Genomic DNA, 17,065 nt, shown 5'->3' with positions numbered 1-17,065 from the left:
CTGTGGTTGTGGGGCGTGGTTTGGGGCGTGTTTAAGAGGGGAGGAGTATATTTACAGCTAGAATTCACCAACTCGATTATTTCATATATATTTTATATATATATATATATGTATGAAATACTTGACTTTCAGTGAATTCTAGCTATATATATATATATATTTATTTATTTATTTTATTATACATATAAATAAAATAAATACTTGAATTTCTGTGTCCCGGAGGCTATCCAGTAGATGGCAGTATTGTCCTGTTTAAGAGTGTCACAACATTGCTGTTTACGGCAGACGAACTGCTTTACGGTAGACGAAAACGTGACTGCTGTTGTTGTGTGTTGTTACCGCGCTGGGAGGACGTTAATGAAACTGCCTAACAATAAACCCGCATAAGAAACCAAGAACTCGCCCTCGATCATTCTAGAGTTATAATGTGATTGGGCAGGCACGCTGTTTATATCGCGGGAAAGCGGACGTGAAAACAGACTGTCGCCGCTGTCCCCACTCAGGTCCGCTGGAGGGGGCGTGGCCTCCAGCTCCGGCTGAATTCCAGGAGATTTTCGGGAGAAAATTTCTTCCGGGAGGTTTTCGGGAGAGGCGCTGAATTCCGGGAGTCTCCCGGAAAATCCGGGAGGGTTGGCAAGTATGTATTATGTGACTGGGCCGGCACGCAAAGGCAGTGCCTTTAAGGTTTATTGGCGCTCTGTACTTCTCCTTACGTCCGTGTACCACTCCGTACAGCGGCGTTTTAAAAAGTCATACATTTTACTTTTTGAAACCGATACCGATAATTTCCGATATTACATTTTAAAGCATTTATCGGCCGATAATATCGGACATCTCTAGTTATTATGAATGTGCTGTTACATTACATATGTACTTAGTGTGTATATGCAAATATTACATGTTATGAATGTGCTGTTACATTACATACATACAGCACGTACACTACCGTTCAAAAGTTTGGGGTCACATTGAAATGTCCTTATTTTTGAAGGAAAAGCACTGTACTTTTCAATGAAGATAACTTTAAACTAGTCTTAACTTTAAAGAAATACACTCTATACATTGCTAATGTGGTAAATGACTATTCTAGCTGCAAATGTCTGTTTTTTGGTGCAATATCTACATAGATGTATAGAGGCCCATTTCCAGCAACTATCACTCCAGTGTTCTAATGGTACAATGTGTTTGCTCATTGGCTCAGAAGGCTAATTGATGATTAGAAAACCCTTGTTCAATCATGTTCACACATCTGAAAACAGTAGAGCTCGTTACAGAAGCTACAAAACTGACCTTCCTTTGAGCAGATTGAGTTTCTGGAGCATCACATTTGTGGGGTCAATTAAACGCTCAAAATGGCCAGAAAAAGAGAACTTTCATCTGAAACTCGACAGTCTATTCTTGTTCTTAGAAATGAAGGCTATTCCACAAAATTGTTTGGGTGACCCCAAACTTTTGAACGGTAGTGTATATAAAACGATTAATTATGTTTTTGGAGCGCTTTATAGCAGAATAGAACAAATCCCATTGGCGCCATCGTTAGCTGACTCTTGCTAGCGTTTATTTACGAGTTAGAACGCATGAAAAAAAAAAACATGTGTTCTTGTCTTACATACAGATTGAGAATGATGGACAAAATTCCCCAAAAAGTGCAGTTGTTCTGTAAATGTCTTAGTCCATCATGTAACAACGGTTACAACACAGTCATTGTGTATGATGCCCTGTGTGTCCATTCCACCGAATACAAAAGCCAAATTTACTATCCCCGCTGGAGTTGCTGACGGAACAGCAACAAACTGTGAGGTTTGAGATGAGGCTGGAGCGTTTGCAGGAGTCAGAGCGGTTTCTGAATTTACTGTCCCCGCTGAAGCGTTTGACGGAAACGGAGGCATTGGCGAGGGTTGAGTCGAGGCTGGGCTTTGAAGCGGACCTTCTGCTGGGTTTGGAATTGAAGCTTTTTCTTGGGGTGGATCTGAGGCTGGAGCTTTTTCCGGGGTTGGGGTTGTTTCTGCGGTTGGAGCTATAGCTGTTTCTGAGGCTGGAAGTTGTGTTGGAACTGGAGCGGTTTCTGAAGTGTTTGATGGAAACGGAGGAATTGAGGCGGTTTCTGAGGCTGGAAGTTTTACTTGAGCTGGAAGTTTAGCTGGGGTAAGAGCTGAGAATGGAGCTATTGCTGGAGCATATGCTGTTTGCTCCCCACTGCCACCAGTATCCACCTTCCATGGCAGTAAACACATGCAGTGGTCTAGGCGGGCAGATGGCAAATATCCCTCAAACTTCATCAGAGTCCATGAGTTTTGTTCTGTAAGAAAAATCAATATCGTATCAAACGTCATCAGAGTCCATGAGTTTTGTTCTGTAAGAAAAATCAATATCGTATCAAACGTCATCAGAGTCCATGAGTTTTGTTCTGTAAGAAAAATCAATATCGTATCAAACGTATCAAAACATGGCTCTGCCATGTTTTGATACGTTTTTGTTTTTTTAACTAAAATATGACGAGTGAGTACCTGTGTTGAATCTGTACATAGCATTGCTGGCTCCAACTGCTGTCATTCCACCAAAGATGTGAATTTTGTTACCCAGTGCCATGGCTGAGTGGGCTGCTACAGCCGGTGGGATGTCTCCTTTAGGCTGCACCATCTCCCATGTCATGTTACCTTTTGAAATAACACAATCATATATTTTTTACTGTGGAAGTCCCCTTTTTAGGCACTCAAGGAAGAGGAACCAATACAATCCTTAAGATAGCTCAAATTAAAGTGGATTAGCAGTCTGAAATACGTGTGCTTTCAGTCTTGAGTCTTGATTTGAAAAGGGAGAATTGTATCCGTGGGTCAATTTGCTGCAGCGAACCATTGCAGTTTTGCGTTCTACGTCACTTCAAAAGACATTACGGCATGGGTCTTAAACTCAGTTTACATGGGGGCAAAGTATTCACTTCAGAATCACGTTTTAACGGTTTGTTAGTTACTACCAGCAGCAAAACTGACCTGACCTCTGGTAGGCCTGAAGTCATAAATGTCAAATTTAATGTAAAAATGAAATATTTTGACACTGTTGAGTTCCCCAGGAGATGATCAGAAACACTTCTGCTTGCTCTTTGTGTTGCAATTTCCGTGTTTGCACCGTTATTGTAGTTGGTGTTCTTTCTTGAGGGATTTAACACTGTAATTAACTATTAGCTGCCCAGAGTGTGCGGACGGCAATTACACTTATCTATGAAGTTATGTATAGGCCCACAAAATATGCGCTGCAAGTTCGAGGCCACTGTATTACGGCCTGCTACAGGCCTTGAGGACAACTGTGCGTTTCTACATTTTTGTTTATTTTGTTTACATTGTTACAATAAATATTTGTTATTTTCTATGTATAATTAGACATAGTAGTTTTGACTTTCTTCTACCTAATGATAGGCTACACTGGTGTTTTGATTTTGGCCACCAATGTGATACGTGGCACTACAGTAAAACATATAGGTTTTAAGTGCTTATTATACTTGTTTCATGTTTTTTACACTACAATAAAGATGTGTGATATATTTTGATATTCAGACTTGCCAGAATTATATATTTCTTGTTTTACCAATGTTTCAGGGGATGATTTTCTTCAGGTTTACCATAAACTAATCTGGCTTTACAGTTAGGGCAACCCAAGCAACATGTGCAGCTAAATTTTAAAAGGATGTTTGCGTAATTAACCAAAAAACAGTTTCTGAGCCAAACAATTGCAAATAATAATTCAGGATTAACCATGATTGTATGCGTGAAAAGTAATTTTCCAGCCATAATATGACATCATTTTGCCACATTTTTATATTTATACTAGGGTTGTCCAAGGTTTTATGCTGCCGATTCTGATCATGCATGAGTGAAATAAGCCGATACCTATGCCAATCACATGTAGATAGATAGATAGACAGTACTTTATTGATTCCTTCAGAAGAGTTCCCTCAGGAAACGTACAAATGTATTGATTGTATTAATTTATTCATGTTGAACGCTACAGACAGTTTTACAATATCAACACAATATTTAAATTAAAGTTCTTTATTATCTTTTATGACATACAGTACAATTGTTTTTGCATTACAAAGTCAATAGTACACATTAACTAAACAAAAATTACCATGCGACTTATACTCCAGTGCGACTTATATATGTTTTTTCCTTCTTTGTTATGCATTTTCGGCCGGTGCGACTTATACTCCGGAGCGACTTATACTCCGAAAAATACGGTACTACCTACTACTGATTTACCTATTTCTTGGTGTTATTTAAAACTAACAGGGCGGTTAGCTAAGCTATTTAGAACGTCTTCTCCTGGCTAGCTCGTGGTGGGGAACTTGTTTAGTCTCGTCCTCCAGTGAAAATACTACGAAAAAAAGTAAATTTTTCATAATGGAGGTGATTATTATTACCGTATTTCCTTGAATAGCCGCAGGGGCGCTAATTAATTTAAAACCTCTTCTCACCCCTGCGTTTACCAAAAGCAGGCGAGATTGCCATGCATGCGGTAATTATTTTAAAACCTCTTCTCACTCCGGAGCTTACCTTATCATGAAAAGCACATTTAATTAAAAAAACGTTATTATGGTCTTACCTTTAGGTATAAATGAGTCCATGCCAGCTCCCTTTGAAGAAAAGCATCGATATAGAAGTCTTCCTTCAGTTTTAAAAGTCTCTCTGTCTCGATGGAGATCTTCCTTTTAGGTATTACCTCCTGCTTCGATTGAAAGTCCAGTTTAGAAAACTGTTTTATTTTAGATATGTAATCGTCCATGGTAAAACAATGGCTGCGCACTCTTGCTGGTGTTGTCTTCTTCTGCAGCACAGGTCTTCTGCAGTACCAGCAGTCGCAAGAAGGATCACTAGCGCCCTCTACCACCAGGAGGCGGGAGTCATTTAATGACTCTTGTTTGACCCGGCGGAAGTGCCAAGCATGCGCTAATTATTTTGCGAAACGAGTTTGACCCGGCTGTAATTCTAGGCATGCGAATACCATATTCCCGGCGCCAATTCAAGGAAATACGGTAGTTTAAGCGTTAGGGGAGCAGCTCCATGTTGTATGGAGACACATAATTAGCTGCTAGGCACTTGTCAACCACGGGACTAAAAATAGTCACCCAGAGGAATCCGGTGTTTGTGATCGGCATTAAAAGGCATTCATCGGCAACTGCGATCTCATACATTTTCACGGATTTTGGCTGAAACGAATGGGTGGTCGAACGATTGGTACATCCCTAATTTATACTGTCTATTACAATTTTTTTGGGTGTGAGATTCAGAAGCATAAGTACAGTGTGTCACCTTTTCCGCGGCTAACTTTCTTTAGGCTTAAGATAGGGTAAAATGACCTCAACATATGGATTTTAGTAGCAGCTGTTGGTTTGGCGTACACATAATATTCTGAAAAATTATTTTGTAGTTTTTTTTACTCCAGTGTGACAATATTGGTAAAACAAAATAGTGTATTTGTTTATAGAGAGAGAATTGAGCCCTACCTGTATCAAGAGAGTACATATCATCGTACAACTCGTCCCCCGCCATGCCTCCGTGTATGTAGATTTTGGAGCCAGCCGCAACGGTAACGTGTCCATGCCTGGCTGCCGGCTGTGCGCCGTACGTCTCTGGTTGAGTCCAAGTGGAAGACACTGGGAAGACAGCATGAATCAACACATACAAAAAACTCTAATGGGGGTAAGTGTGCTGGGTTAGTGTGCGCCAACACTAACCGGTATCGAAGACGTGGAGTTTGTTGTCCGAGACGGGCGACGCTCCTGCTTCCCCACCGGCAAACACATATAACGCATTACCCAAGCAGGCGGAATTGGTGTGGTACGTTCTTGGACTGGGCGGTTCGCCTTTCGTTGCAATGTCTTCCCAGTGGGCTTTGCTCTCTGCGAACCCATAAAGGACCGACGAGGTCACAACAGCATTCAGATTGAAGTTTTTATACTCCGTTGCATTACCTGCTACTTGTATTTTCTGCATGCAGTTGCGATTGCCAGTCTGTTCGGCTCCCCCAAACACCCACAAGCTCTGTGGGTGGCTCTGTGGCACAAAAGCGCAATGTTCATATCGAGGCGCCAGACCCTTCCACTCCAAAATGTCCCACTCGAGATAATCTGGAAAGAGGTTAGGAAAGATATCATTGTAAATATATTAAAACAGATAATAACCTCCTGAGTAGGGCTGGGCGATATATCGATAAACTCGATATATCGCGGGTTTGTCTCTGTGCGATATAGAAAATGACTATATCGTGATATTCGAGTATACGTTCTCACACAGTTGCTTTTAGCTGCGGGCATTACACTACATTCGTTCCCCACGGACCTTCTTACATACGTCACATACTGTCGCGCGTGCAACGTCATACGCCCTTGTGGAGCAGAGAGGTAGCTACATGGGTAACATGAGCTGTGGTGCTAACGGTGCGTTGCGAGTGGTAATACGAGAGAGGGAAGTTGCGAATCTGGTAACAAATGGAGGAATAATTAATTCCCAAGAAAAACAGCACGGGGTGCATCGTCTGGCGGTGGTTTGGCTTCAAGCGGGAATATGTTGAACAATTATGCAGCAAAAGCGTTGTTACAAAAAGTAGCGGCGCTGCTAATTTGTAGCATCATTTGAAAAGTCACCCGCTAGAGAACGAAGAGTGCTTGAAACTCTGCATGTCAACATCTCCGTTCGGTGCCACACCCACAAAATGCCGAAGCAACAATTTCCAGATCAACACCGTATGAAAAAATTAGTCAACATCAGAAGGAGATAACGTCCGCAGGAACCTACCACATAGCGAAGGACATACACTATTTGATTTCCTATTATGCAGCTCATTTTTATTTTACAGTTATTGAAATATCTTGTGTGACATCATGCACAAAAGTGCACTTTATTTGTTTTTAATTATTGTAGTGGCGTTCTGTACAAAAAGTGCACTTTAATTTAGTGTTGTTTTGATATGTCATCTTAGTGACATCATACACAAAAGTGCACTCATAGCTTGTTTTAAAATGTCTCTGACAATCTTGCACTTTCTGTTTTGAAATGACATGAATGTTTGTGCCACTGCTTAATAACTGTTTAATAAATACAGTTTTGCTAAATTGACTTAGTTGTGATTTCACTCTCTCCATGAAAATTTAAAATGAGCATATATTAATGCAGTATGAACAAGAATGTTTTAATGTAGACACATAGAATCATCATACTGGTGTGATTATATGCATCAAGTGTTCATTCAAGGCTAAGGCAAAATATCGAGATATATATCGTGTATCGTGACATGGCCCAAAAATATTGAGATATTAATAAAAGGCGATATCGCCCAGCCCTACTCCTGAGACCTACAAAGTTCACATTAAATAGTCATAACAGTTTTTTTTTTAACAGAAAATATACATTTGATGGACAACATAATCTTTTTTATGGTATTAATGACAGCAATATTAATAATTTTGTTATTTATAATTTAAAGCAGTACATTTTTACAGTTAACTTTGGACATTAAAAAAAATGCGAAAACTGTACTTTTTTGGTTTGGCAATTTTGTAAAGTTCATGCCACACTTCTCAATTTATATTATGAATAATACTCCAAATACATATATTTTTTTCTTCTTCATTAAGCACGTGCCGTTCTGCCACCTGCATTAAAACAGTGGTTTCATGCACCTTAGAAGTTACAGTATGTTATTAAAACCACTTCAAACTATTGATTAAATGCTCAGTTTGTACTTTTCAAAATAATATATGTTAATAATTTACTTATTTTGTGCCCATAAAATGCTTGTCAGTAAAAAGGCAGCCATTTTGGGAAAACATCTTCAATGATGGCAAATCAACTCAAGAGTATTTTGAGGTACTAATTGCAATTCTTTAAGTTGAGTTGCAATCAACACCGCCATTAGTTGGCGGGGCAAATGTCACAGGAAACCTCGTAAAATTCGCCCAAAACATCTGGCCTCACTCGCTAACATTACCTTATAGGTAGAGATCGACATAACTTTGTTTTTTCCAACCATGGGAAGGAAGAAAGTGAGTTTGAAGGACAGTGCTGAGAAGAACAAGTGGATCATATTCATTGAATTAAATGAGGTGGGGGGGGGTTTGAGGTGGGCAGGGTTTGGTGGTAGCGGGGGTGGGGGGTGGGGGGTGGGGGTGGGGGTGGGGGGGGGTGGGGGGGGGTGTATATGGTAGCGTCCCGGAAGAGTTAGTGCTGCAAGAGATTCTGGTTATTTGTTCTGCTGTGTTTATGTTGTGTTACGGTGCGGATGTTCTCCCGAAATGTGTTTGTCATTCTTGTTTGGTGTGGGTTCACAGTGTGGCGCATATTTGTACCAGTGTTAAAGTTGTTTATACAGCCACCCTCAGTGTGACCTGTATGGCTGTTGATCAAGTATGCCTTGCATTCACTTGTGTGTGTGTAACAACGCATATATTATGTGAGTGGGCCAGCACGCTTATGGTATGGAGGGAAAGCGGACGTGACGACAGATTGTAGAGGACGCTGAAGGCAGTGCCTTTAAGGCACGCCCCCAATATTGTTGTCCGGGTGAAAATCGGGAGAAAGTCGGGAGAATGGTTGCCCCGGGAGATTTTCGGGAGGGGTACTGAAATTCGGGAGTCTTCCGGGAAAATCGGGAGGGTTGGCAAGTATGCCTGTGGGATGTTCCAAATAAGTGTTTGATGAGCATTCCTCAACTTTCTCAGTCTTTTTTGCCACTCGTGCCAGCTTTTTAAAAAAAAACATGTTGCACCAACTTCACCGGTTTTGAGATTTGTACAAAACTGTTGGAATCATGAAAACAAAACTTCCAACTCGGGTTTTGTGCCAGCCCAAAACATTACAGGAGCACGTAGCTAAAAACCATACCCATATTTATGGCGTGTGTTCGCGAGAAGCTTCCACAAGGATTGGCTCCCCCAACAATGAGGACCTTTCCATTACTTCCATCCTCGCAGGGACAGAAGGTGCAGGTGTGTCCCACGCTAACCCCCGGGGAACCTCCGCCAGGTATTAGGGAATACCTGAGAAGAATACGGAAAAATAAGGTCGGTTATTATATTAAGTGGCTATTGTGACACATGTTTACTCACCATATTCCTTCCTTTGGCCTCTTTTGGGCGTCAAGTGCTGGGAGAAGCTCCATTGCAGGGAGGAACTTGGCGACACCAAAAAGTTTATTAAGATTAAGCCTGACTTACTGTGTTGTATTATAATGTCATCTTTATTCCCAAAGCAAATTAGTGTTGACTGTTGAAAAGTATAGCGTTTTTATGTATAGTTGAAACGGTTACACTGTTAGCTTCCGGACCCGGTTGCTAAGCGCTAACTCCCGCTTACTTTTAAAAGAGAGATATCATACTTCAACCCAAATTCAATGTCGACTCTCTGGACCAATCGTATAGCTGCTTTTTGTGACGTCACTATCATTATTTCTGCGTGTTATGGGTGAAATATCGACAACAACACATTAAATGTCATTTAAATTTTTTTTTGTACTATTGAGGAAATATTTGGGTAGCGAGACGCGTTTATAACTCGCTGCTAATAGGTTTTCAGTCAATATTTGGTTACGACATCTTTATGGCGGAACATCTCTGACACTTCCTCTTTGTGACTTTACTTCCGCCTACGGAACCCTATGACCCCATCCCTCCCGGTGCATTCAGGTCCCAGCGGAAAATCGGACTTTCAACTGTTCCTCTAAAAATCCAACAGCAGAAAACAAAGCCAACCTAAAATGCAACTCAGCGTTATAGATTGCTGCACCAAGCATCGAAGGAAAGTGAAAAATGCATTGATATTTCAAAAGTATCTCACGCTCTGTTAGTGGAAAATACGTTGTTTTTTTACCTTTTAGCTAATTCATGTTTGATATTTGATGATCTGTTTGCCAATAGTCAGTGCTAAAGATGGTGTCAAGCTGAATTCTATGCAACCTCGAATAACATATCATTTGCAGAGTTCCTTCATGTATATGACGCCTTTTAACACAGTACGTACGTGAAGGGGGCCACGCACTAGACCACGCCCCCACCACAACTTTTTGACGTAGTGTGGAGTGGCGGACACATGTTGTTTTTTTTTTGTTTTTTTTGCATGTTTTTAATCATAATTGACAATTATAAAATCTCCAAACTGTATTTTCAAAACCAAATTAGCTAAAATGCATTAGTGTTCTTTTTTTAAATTTTTTTTACACTCGCACGGTTTAGATGGGTTGTAGTTCTTTATTTATCCGGCAGGTGGTGCAACTGTCCTTGCAGTAAACAGTAACGTAATAGAGGAAACTCTAGTGTACCCTTTAGAATTACTTTAAGCATTGTGTAATTTAATTATACATAACAATTTAAGATCGTGCATCATTATATGGTGCAATTAAAGCAATTACATTTCAATATGTGTATTTTCTAAATTCCATAATATCACATTCTAGCCGTCCTCTTTCCTTGTGCAGGATATTTCTCCTTCACTCCAACAGATAAGGACCTAATGACTGTGGGGGATTTCTGTTGAGGAAAAAGGAAAATGTTTATATTTTAGTGATCCAGAGGAAGGGGACTAGATGCACGGAAAAAGAGATAACTGCAGATAGGATTTTGTGTCAGCAAAAATAGCATCTCTAGAGCACAGGTTATGTTTTGTTTTAAGAGGGGGAATTGTGTATGGTGGTCCCACCAGGATTATATTCTTTAATAAATACAGCAGGTTCATCTGAGGGTTACTTGTACACGGCCGCCGGGCAACATGTCTAAATAATAGGCCGCCGCTTTGTCTGTTGAGTCACATTTAACCTGGAGGTGTGTTAAACCGTGCTGCGGACTAATCTGGATTACAACCGCGCAAACCTAATCACCGCTTTAGCTTCTCTACATACACTGATGATTCAACCTGGCTATATAAAAACATGTTTTTCTGTTTTTTATGGCTTTTTATTTATTCCTTTTATCTGCCAGTTTTAGACATTATTCAGATTAACATGGTTCTTGCACTGCCCCATGATTCCTGAAGGGTTCAATAGGGATGATGTTCCCTTGAAATTATTTGAATATTTAAAGGTGCCATATGCAATAATTTCCTCCTTGATTGGTAAGGCAGGCATTTACGTTTGCCCATTACTTGTAATAAATGGAAATGGACATTTCGTATGTAAACTATATTGTCCAATACAGTCTATGATCTTGTCTAACAAAGCTAGTATGTTCGTGCAACAAATGCTTAGTGTGATGGTGCTCAGCTCTTAGTGTAATGCTTAGCATGCTAACCGGGTCAATGACACATCGACATATAGGCTAACGGGGGAAATATATGCCCATTAGCCTGTATGTCGATGTGTAGGGCTGGGTATCGTTGAAAACATTTCGATACCAGTACCCTTAGAACGATACCGATACCAACTGAGTACTGTATTTTTCGGAGTATAAGTCGCTCCGGCCGAAAAGGCATAATAAAGAAGGAAAAAAACATATATAAGTCGCACTGGAGTATAAGTCGCATTTTTGGGGAAATTTATTTGATAAAACCCAACACCAAGAATAGACATTTGAAAGGCAATTTAAAATAAATAAAGAATAGTGAACAACAGGCTGAATAAGTGTACGTTATATGACGCATAAATAACCAACTGAGAACGTGCCTGGTATGTTAACGTAACATATTATGGTAAGAGTCATTCAAATAACTATAACATATAGAACATGCTATACGTTTACCAAACAATCTGTCACTCCTAATCGCTAAATCCCATGAAATCTTATACGTCTAGTCTCTTACGTGAATGAGCTAAATAATATTATTTGATATTTTACGGTAATGTGTTAATAATTTCACACATAAGTCGCTCCTGAGTATAAGTCGCACCCCCGGCCAAACTATGAAAAAAACTGTGACTTATAGTCCGAAAAATACGGTACTTCATATGATATTAGTCATGTGAAAAGAATGCAATGGGTTGCGTAATTGTCACCACTCCTCCTCATTCAAGATTTTTACACGACTACATTTTGAAAGTGCTCAAATATTTATTAAATAACTGTACAAACATGTACTACAAAGTATTATTTCGGCTTTGTAATTAGCGAGCAAGCTAAGCTAGCGTTAGCTCACATGCCTACGACATGCCCAAAACGATTTACTTGACAATACATGTTTTAACACACAAAGGATGAGTACTGTTAACATAGTAACCATGTACACCACCGTTCAAAAGTTTGGGGTCACATTTAAATGTCCTTATTTTTGAAGGAAAAGCACTGTACTTTTCAATGAAGATAACTTTAAACTAGTCTTAACTTTAAAGAAATACACTCTATACATTGCTAATGTGGTAAATGACTATTCTAGCTGCAAATGTCTGGTTTTTGGTGCAATATCTACATAGGTGTACAGAGGCCCATTTCCAGAAACTATCACTCCAGTGTTCTAATGGTACAATGTGTTTGCTCATTGGCTCAGAAGGCTAATTGATGATTAGAAAACCCTTGTGCAATCATGTTCACACATCTGAAAACAGTTTAGCTCGTTACAGAAGCTACAAAATTGACCTTCCTTTGAGCAGATTGAGTTTCTGGAGCATCACATTTGTGGGGTCAATTAAACGCTCAAAATGGCCAGGAAAAGAGAACTTTCATCTGAAACTCGACAGTCTATTCTTGTTCTTAGAAATGAAGGCTATTCTACAAAATTGTTTGGGTGACCCCAAACTTTTGAACGGTAGTGTATATATTACCTGATGTTATCGACGGTTGAGCAGTGTCCTGTTCAGATGACGACGACGATGCTGGTGATGTAGAAGCCGGCTTTTTAAACACAGTACAGTTCTCCACCCTTAAGTTTTCCCGTTTCCCCCGAAATAATCTTGCCGCATTGTATGCATTTATTTGTACCCGGCGCCACAGGCGTGTAGTACAACCACACCTTTGACCGTTTTGCTGCCGACATCTCGGAATGATGACCAGCCATTTATGCACTGCTTGAACCCGCTTTATCGCCATACAAACTATTGTTGTTGCGGTGGTGGACCAATCACATGTCGCATTGAATCGAAGAACGCTTGCAGTGATTGGCTGGGAGCAAAACCATAGAAACAGTAATTTTTCATTGATCTGGGTACAAAAAGAACCGATTGCAGGTATCGTTTGACAGACGCAGTTTCGATACTACTTGGTATCGGGTTGTTTCGGTTGATACCTGAAAGGTATCGAGTACCGATACCCAGCCCTATCGATGGGTATTTGAACTCCATCCATCCATCCATTTTCTGGATGAACGCTTGTCCCGTTCGGAGTTGCGGGGGGTGCTGGAGCCTATCTCAGCTGCATTCGGCCGTAAGGCGGGGTACACCCTGGACAAGTCGCCACCTCATCACAGGGCCAACACAGATAGACAGACAACATTCACACACTAGGGCCAATTTAGTGTTGCCAATCAACCTATCCCCAGGTGCATGTCTCTGGAGGTGGGAGGAAGCTGGAGTACTTGGAGGGAACCCACGCAGTCACGGGAAGAACATGCAAACTCCACACAGAAAGATCCCGAGCCCGGGATTGAACTCATTCCAACTGACAGGGCAAAATATATTTTCGACAAATAAAACCTATGTGGATATGGGGAGTGTCAGTGCCTATTTCGTTCTCAATATCCTGATACGCTGAGGAAATGGGTTCTAACATTGACGTGGCTGTCATCATGGCAATGTGAAACTTACGGAGACAGACAAATCATGTGATAAAATAATTCCTCATTCGTGTAGCCTATCGGCATACTTTGGTAAAATGTCTCCTCTTTAGTTTTGGGCGTACATTAGGCTGCTAAGCATGCTCTACTTACTTTCACCAGTATAACCATTGCTAGCGTTGGTTGTAGTTGGTTTTAGTCTTTGTTTTCTAAAAGTACTGCCAATAACCGTATGATTGCCATTTGTTGTGTTATTGTACGCAGGCATGACGTAATTCTTCCTGAAAATAGCCTAATTTCTGTGCAAAATGTGTTGGTTAGAGATTTGTTATTGACAAAACGCTTGTCTATTCAGCTATTATGGTCCCAGCACCTCAACTCTTAGTAAGAGGCAGGGGAAGTTTGAAGTTCCTTGGAGTAGCCCAGTCGATCGAGCTGGATTTGGCTGCGTATCTGGCAACCTCAGTAAGGGAGAGAGAGAGGGCACTACAGAATTTCGACCGTGATTGCAGTACCATTTCTGGCCACATTATTACATATGGCTCCTTTAACCCTTGACCCCAGCGGACTCAGCCGTCTCCTCTTGGACGTAATTGAAAAATCAACACTTTTCCTGCTCTATCATTATTCAAAAGGGGCTATATGCAAGTTTATATAATATGAATTTGACTTTAGCCGTTTTTTGTCAGATATTATGGTTGTCCCGATACCAGAATATCAGTTGTCGATGCAATACTTGTGAATTTCCGGGATTTCGATAAATATTTGATACCATGATTAAAAATAATAACTGAATTCACTACTGTACTAAAAACTGTTCAAACTGTGAAGTATTTAGGATCACTGTGCTTCAACATCTTTTTGCACATAATTCAAATTGCAGTATCAGCTGCGAAGATGTAACTATACCAGAGGCGATTGCTCTAAGACTGCAAGGAAAGCTCAGCTTCTCCTAAAATGTCAAAAAATAAGTGATTAAATATATAGTGCTGTGTGTACATGTTGACTAAGTATGCGCTACAACGCGGTCTTTTGTTCAGAATCAGCTTCTTATCACTGGTAACCAGGCGGCTTTCCTCTCCCTCATTCCCGCTTTAAACAGTCTAGATCAGTGGTTCTTAACCTTGTTAGAGGTACCGAACCCCACCAGTTTCATATGCGCATTCACCGAACCCTTATATGTTTTTTTTACTGGTGCGCAAAATGAACCGTGCATGAACATCACCCTGTTCAAAGAACAAAACCAACACAGTGCATGAACTCACAACAAATTACACACCTGCAAATCAGTGTGACTTCTGATGTTGCCGTATCCATAATACGCCGATAGGGAGAAGTTTTTATTTACATGAGTCGGGTGTGTTTTGACCCCCGCGTCGGAGGCTACGCCGAACCCCTGAGGTCGACTCACCGAACCCCTAGGGTTCGATCAAAACCAGGTTAAGAACCACTGGTGTAGATGCTGGCCGTCTACAGAGTTCAATGGGGAAGCCAAACGAGACGAGTCATTGGATAAATGCTGGGCTTTGTCCCGCACATCGGACGCTCAGCGTCTCTGGGGGTCTACGGGGCAGTGGGCTGGCCTCGGCCGGCCCGGACGCTCAACTTCTGCATGATGATTGGATGATCTGTCTAAGGCGGATTCCCTTTTTGATTGACAACAAAATGAGCAAATCAGCGATCTTGTGTTGTAAACTTCTGTAGGAGCATTTTTCAATATTCATTCTGTTGTTCTGAGTTGAACCGGAGACTTTCCTGATCCTCTTAGCGACATTTTCTTTGTTAAAAACCACTAGCGACAAATAGAGCTTCTATTTCTGGTGGGTTTTTTTGTGTTTGGAGACTGACTTCTTTCACTCTGCAGTTTCTGTCCCGACCGAGCAGCGGGTGCTGCTGAGCCCCTCCACCGTCTCAAAGCACTCACAGGCGGACCCACTTCGCACTAGCCTTGCGCCAGTCCCAGCTAGCGAGCTAGCTAGGTAGCACGCTACATTTATAATACACACAAATGCACACAGGTGTACAAACTATTCTTATTAGTGGCAAAGATTGGAGCTACATCTGCCATGGGCCAAGGCCGTTTAAGCAGCCTAGCTCTGCTGGCCATTGAGAGGGCACTTGTCAAATCCCTGGAAAAGACGCCTTCTTGGTACGACAGGTTCACAGATCACTTTCTTAAAAAGGAACGGAGGGTAGAATTTACGTATGAATAAACCAACACATTTTATGATGTAGGCCGGAATTGAGCTTCCCCTCCTTTAGAGACCAGCATCCGCCACTGAATGGTCTATAGCAGGGGTGTTTAAGTCATTTTAGCTCAGGGGATGCATGGAGGAAAATCTATTCCCAAGTGGGCCAGAATGCTAACTTAAAAATCAAAACTACTCAGGGTTGTTTTCTTTGCTTTGCTTTGGCCAAAAATAGAACAAGCACATTCTGAAAACGTACAAATCTCATTTTTCGGACTGCTTTGAACCCTGCGGCTTATAAAATGCTGCGGCTAATCTATGGATAGGAAATCAAACAAAGTACTGTGTTCTGTTGTGAATGTGTTTGTATTAATCACAATGGCTTTATGTGGAGTTTATACTGTATTTTGGGGATGTTCCTTTTTAGAACAGTGATTGTTAAACTGTGGTACGCGCGCCAAAGAATCGCTTGAATAAATATTCAATCAACCAATGTTTACTTATATAGCCCCAAATCACGAGTGTCTCAAAGGGCTGCAGAGGCCACAACGACATCCTCGGCTCAGATCCCACATCAGGGCAAGAAAAAACTCAACCTAATGGGATAACAATGAGAAACCTTGGAGATGGACCCCCCCAACCCCTGGGCGACCGGTGCAATGGACGTCGAGTGGATCTAGCATAATATTGTGAGAGTCCAGTCCGTAGTGGATCTAACATAATAGTGGGAGTCCAGTCCATAGTGGGGCCAGCAGGAGATCATCTTGAGCGGAGACAGGTCAGCAGCGCAGAGACTTCCCCAACTGATGCACAGATGAGTGGTCCACCCTGGGTCCCGACTTTGGACAGCTAGCGGCTCATCTGTGGTCACCGAATCTGTGCCCACCCCCCTCCACGAAGGAGAGGTGGGCAGAGCAGAAAAGAAACGGCAGATCAACTGGTCTAAAAGGGGGGTCTATTTAAAGACTAGAGTATAAAAATGAGTTTCAAGATGGGACTTAAAGGCCTACTGAAACCCACTACTACCGACCACGCAGTCTGATAGTTTATATATCAATGATGAAATCTTAACATTGCAACACATGCCTAGACGGCCGGGTTAACTTATAAAGTGCAATTTTAAATTTCCAGGCAAACTTCCGGCTGAAAACGTTTCGATATGATGACGTTTGCGCGTGACGTCAACAGTGGAAG

General features: G+C 41.3%; 2 protein-coding genes across 2 annotated transcripts in view; one reads left to right on the top strand and one right to left on the bottom strand.

Moving 5' to 3' along the window:
* Positions 1-207: 207 nt before the first annotated feature.
* On the bottom strand, positions 208-9,640 carry rabepk (Rab9 effector protein with kelch motifs). The gene is made up of 7 exons (XM_062055280.1): positions 9,101-9,640; positions 8,877-9,031; positions 5,969-6,124; positions 5,732-5,896; positions 5,501-5,650; positions 2,508-2,657; positions 208-2,299 (listed from the first exon to the last, which is right to left on the bottom strand). The coding sequence occupies exons 1-7, from the start codon at positions 9,151-9,153 to the stop codon at positions 1,677-1,679; spliced, it is 1,452 nt and encodes a 483-aa protein (XP_061911264.1). The 5' UTR covers positions 9,154-9,640; the 3' UTR covers positions 208-1,676.
* Positions 8,921-17,065, top strand: part of LOC133655280 (regulator of G-protein signaling 3-like) — a 378,581-nt gene continuing 370,436 nt past the window's right edge. The window contains 1 exon segment of the mRNA XM_062055278.1: positions 8,921-9,055. The gene's annotated coding sequence lies outside the window, so the exon portion shown is untranslated.

Source organism: Entelurus aequoreus, linkage group LG08 (assembly GCF_033978785.1).
Source record: "Entelurus aequoreus isolate RoL-2023_Sb linkage group LG08, RoL_Eaeq_v1.1, whole genome shotgun sequence".
Taxonomy (NCBI): Eukaryota; Metazoa; Chordata; class Actinopteri; order Syngnathiformes; family Syngnathidae; genus Entelurus; species Entelurus aequoreus.
Note: the sequence above shows the minus strand (reverse complement) of the source record. Positions and strands in the feature narration are given on the sequence as shown.